Source organism: Rhineura floridana, chromosome 3, assembly GCF_030035675.1.
Source record: "Rhineura floridana isolate rRhiFlo1 chromosome 3, rRhiFlo1.hap2, whole genome shotgun sequence".
Taxonomy (NCBI): Eukaryota; Metazoa; Chordata; class Lepidosauria; order Squamata; family Rhineuridae; genus Rhineura; species Rhineura floridana.
The window spans coordinates 107,155,277-107,159,203 of record NC_084482.1 but is presented as its reverse complement, the minus strand read 5'-3'; the positions used below and the strand labels follow the sequence as shown (position 1 = coordinate 107,159,203).

Below are 3,927 nucleotides of genomic sequence, written 5' to 3'. Positions count from 1 at the left end.
GGGTGGCTTCTTGATGAGGTTTCATGGAGGCCAGCCTGGAGTTCCTATAATCGAGACAGACTTTCCCATGATTTTTTGTAAAACACGTAGTTTTGAAAAGATCCCAAGAGTTCATTATAAAAGTATTAGTCGCTGCAAAACTGACTTGGGAGAGGCGCTAAATTATGCCAAAGTCCAAATCATCGCAAAAAGTGTGTGGTTTTTTTTAAATGAATCGTATTTTACTTTTCAAGGATCAATGGGAAGCTCTTGGTGGTGACTGTGGAATATTATTTGCATTGTATGTAAGGAATAGACATTCATTGTCACATTAAATACTGAACGCTTGAAAGCTAATTTTTGTAAATCTGTGACCAATGAAACCCCAGAGTGTGATACATGTGGAAACTGTTTTCTTCTTTGTCGCTGAAACTGCTAAGACAAGACAAACATCTTTCTGTATGTCCGACATGTTTCTTAAGCTGTGTACACGCCATACCTTTAACGCCCCCCTCCTCGATCCTGGGAACTGTAACTCTGCGAGGGGTAAACTAATTCTCAGGAATCTTGTGTGGAATAATGTTTTGAATGTGTATGGGCATACTCTCTTCTTCAAAGAACAAAAGCGCTCCCTCATATCCTAAAGAGTTGTCATGGGCATGCAAATAAGACTATAGCGGGAAGCATATTTAATCAAAAGTAAACCTCGCGACTTCGTGGGGTCTGCTTCCGAGAAAAAGCAGTTAGAATTGGATTGTAAGGTGACTACTGCTCATGCAGCACAGAGCCTCGACGGGGAACTGACACCTGCTTTCCCCTTGTTTCTGCACCGTTGCCGAATATGTCCTAAAACAAAGGATCCATGAAAGAGAACAAGGACTCTGCGTAATGCTTCTACTCGCCCGACCTTTCAGAAGAGCCTCGCTTCGGGTTCTACGCGATCTACCCATCCCGCGAATGGAAGGGATCCGAGGGAGAAAGCGCGGGTCTGCCAGCGAGGATGCCCATTGGCTAATGGCTTTGAACACCGACGTATAGGCGTATAGCTTTTCTTTTTCCGACTTTCTCTCGACGTGAGGCTATCTAAATCGTAATATGATAGGTATTTCAGAGCGTCATTCACGGGCCTTCTCAGCCTCTTATTTTTGAAAACTCCTCCCGCGCAACGTTGCAGTAGTACAAAGCACATCCTGATTGGCTTTGAGAACTATCATTCAACAACGTGGCGCAAAGGACGGTGGCGGTTCCTCTTTGGCTCATTTGGCACAAGGGAAAAGGGGGGCGTGCCTCGCGCTACCACGGTGGGCGGGCCGTTTAGCGTTTCCTTTGTGTGTGGGCACCAGTCGCCGGCTGCGAGCGCGCTTGAGGAGGAGTAGAAGCCGCCATTTTGTGCTTTTCTTCTCCCCACCCCCTTTCCCCGTTCTCTGCCGGTGAAGCTAGGCCTAACTGTCCTCCGAGGGAACCTCGTAGCCCCCGCCGGTCTTTGCTAGGCTGCAGGTGCCCCCTACCGGCGGCAGCGGCAAGGAGGCCTGTGGCTGCCGCGGCTCCGGCATGGAGAACTCCCAACTGTGTAAGTTGTTCATTGGCGGGCTGAATGTGCAGACGACGGAAGCTGGGCTGCGAGAGCACTTCGCGGCCTACGGGACCCTGACTGACTGCGTGGTTGTGCTCAACCCCCAGACCAAGCGCTCCCGATGCTTCGGTTTCGTCACTTACTCGGCCGTGGAAGAGGCCGATGCCGCCATGGCCGCCTCCCCGCACGCTGTGGACGGCAACGCGGTAGAGCTGAAGCGGGCCGTCTCCCGCGAGGACTCTGCCCGGCCGGGGGCTCACGCGAAAGTGAAGAAGCTCTTCGTCGGAGGCCTCAAGGGGGACTTGGGCGAGAACGACCTGGTGGAACATTTCAGCCAGTTCGGCCCCGTGGAGAAAGCCGAGATCATCTCTAACAAGCAGAGTGGCAAGAAGCGGGGCTTCGGCTTCGTCTACTTCCAGAACCACGACGCCGCTGACAAGGCCGCCGTAGTCAAGTTCCACCCCATCCAGGGCCACCGCGTGGAAGTCAAGAAGGCCGTACCTAAGGAAGACATCCAGGGAGGAGGAGGAGGCTCTTCCAGGTCGAGCTGGGGCGGACGGGGACGAGGAAGGGGCGGTGGCGGTAACCGGGACCACAATGGTCTCTCCAAAGGCGGCGGCGGCGGCTATAATAGTTACGGTGGCTACGGTGGAGGTAGCGGGGGCTACGGATCGTACGGAGGAGGCTCCTACGGTGGAGGCGGCGGCGGCGGCGATTATGGCAACGGATACGGTGGCTTTGGCAGTTACAGCCAGCATCAATCCTCTTACGGCCCAATGAAGAGCGGAGGCGCGGGTGGTGGAGGGGGTGGCAACTGGGGGCCCCGCAGTAACAGTGGACCATACAGAGGCGGTTATGGTGGGGGAGGTTACGGAGGCGGCTCCTTCTGAGCGGGAAGTCCCCGTTACTGTTCTGGGGATGTCAGTTTTGTCTGCATGGAGTATGCCCTCCGTTTGTACCGGCCAGGTTCTCAATAGTTCCCCCTACTCTTCGTCTATGGGCACCTCCATACAAAAGGCTATCGCAATGCAGGATAGCTCTCGAATATCTCTGTTGGAGGCGCTCTGCTGCCTGTTTCACTTCTTTCCGAAGACGGACTGGGCCTCACACACAACGATTTTGTGTTAGTCATTGATGGACTATATTTTTTTATTGCTTGGACATTGGTCGTTTTTATACTAGGAATAAGATACTGTTTTAATTTTGGTTTATTCAGGGTTGGGGAGGGAGAGTTGTTCTGATTCTGGAGTGAAAACTGGGAGGGAAACGGGAATTAACTTTGTAAGGACTTGAATACCTACACATTTTTTCTACAAAATTTACTCTGTTCCCATGGCTGTAAAAAAAAGGGGGGGGGGGAATCGTTTTTACATTTTTATTTTTTAAATAAATCATTGTGTTCATTGACCTTTACATGTCTTTTTTCCTAGGGTTCATTCCATACAGTTCAAGCAAAAGCTTTTTGAGTCAAATACAAGTTATTTCTGCTCAAATTTCTATATGTGTTTAGAATAAAATGCTTTGTTTCTAGTAAAGGTCTCAACTTTTTTGCTGCCCCCAATATTGGATTTATTATTAAAGAGGTATAGGCCAACTTTTGAAATGCCCATGGGTGGATGAGGTCAGTTAAAATATTTTATTGTACATCCACTATTTTGTAATTGGGCAGTTGCCTTGCTGACACAATTAGTCTGTTTTTTTGTACAGGTTGTTCTCCATCAACATATGTTGTTCTTGCACATTCAGAGCATGTGTTTTTCATATAAGTGTTCAAAATTTCAGATTGCTCAGTTTCACATTGTGTTATTTATTGGCTTGCCTGTAAACAATCCATCATAGGAGAGGATACTTTTCCTTCTGTTAAATATTTTGTTTGCATAGTGAAGTCATTTCAACTGAATTCTGTCGTGTTCTTAAAGAAGCCAAGAATCCTTTAGAGCACCATCTACTGGCAGAATAGTTGACCATTGCTATAAGCTTTACTACAACAGACCAAATTGGCTCTCAAACCTATAATCTCATAGGCCTTTAGATGGCAAAGGTCAAATCTGTATGCCAACAAAAGTCCTCGGCATTGCTTGAAGTGATATACATTTGAAATACCCATAAGTAAATTTCTTGATTAAATATTTAAATTGCCCAGTCTTCAAATTTTGTACTAGGTGATTGATGAATGAGCCAGTAATTTAGGTGTCAGTTGGAAATCAAAATCTCTGTAGTCTGCTTGATGTATTTGTAGCCCTTTCACACAGTAGAATTAAAGTTTGTTGTTAACAATGTTCTAGAGAAAAACTGCCTTCCTCAATAGAAATATAGAATAGTTATGGATATTACAAATAAAGAATTGAATTCTTCACATGCTTCATTGAGTATGT

The 3,927-nt window shown here is 47.3% G+C and overlaps 1 protein-coding gene across 1 annotated transcript; it reads left to right on the top strand.

Moving 5' to 3' along the window:
* The first annotated feature begins 1,210 nt into the window (after nt 1–1,210).
* Nucleotides 1,211–3,908, top strand: HNRNPA0 (heterogeneous nuclear ribonucleoprotein A0). Its single transcript, XM_061617215.1, has one exon. It carries the CDS (start codon nt 1,531–1,533, stop codon nt 2,440–2,442), a length of 912 nt encoding a protein of 303 aa, XP_061473199.1. The 5' UTR covers nt 1,211–1,530; the 3' UTR covers nt 2,443–3,908.
* Nucleotides 3,909–3,927: the final 19 nt, after the last annotated feature.

Bases quoted from the DNA above. Each gene is read 5' to 3' on its own strand.
- HNRNPA0 (XM_061617215.1), top strand. From the start codon at position 1,531: ATGGAGAACTCCCAACTGTGTAAGTTGTTCATTGGCGGGCTGAATGTG.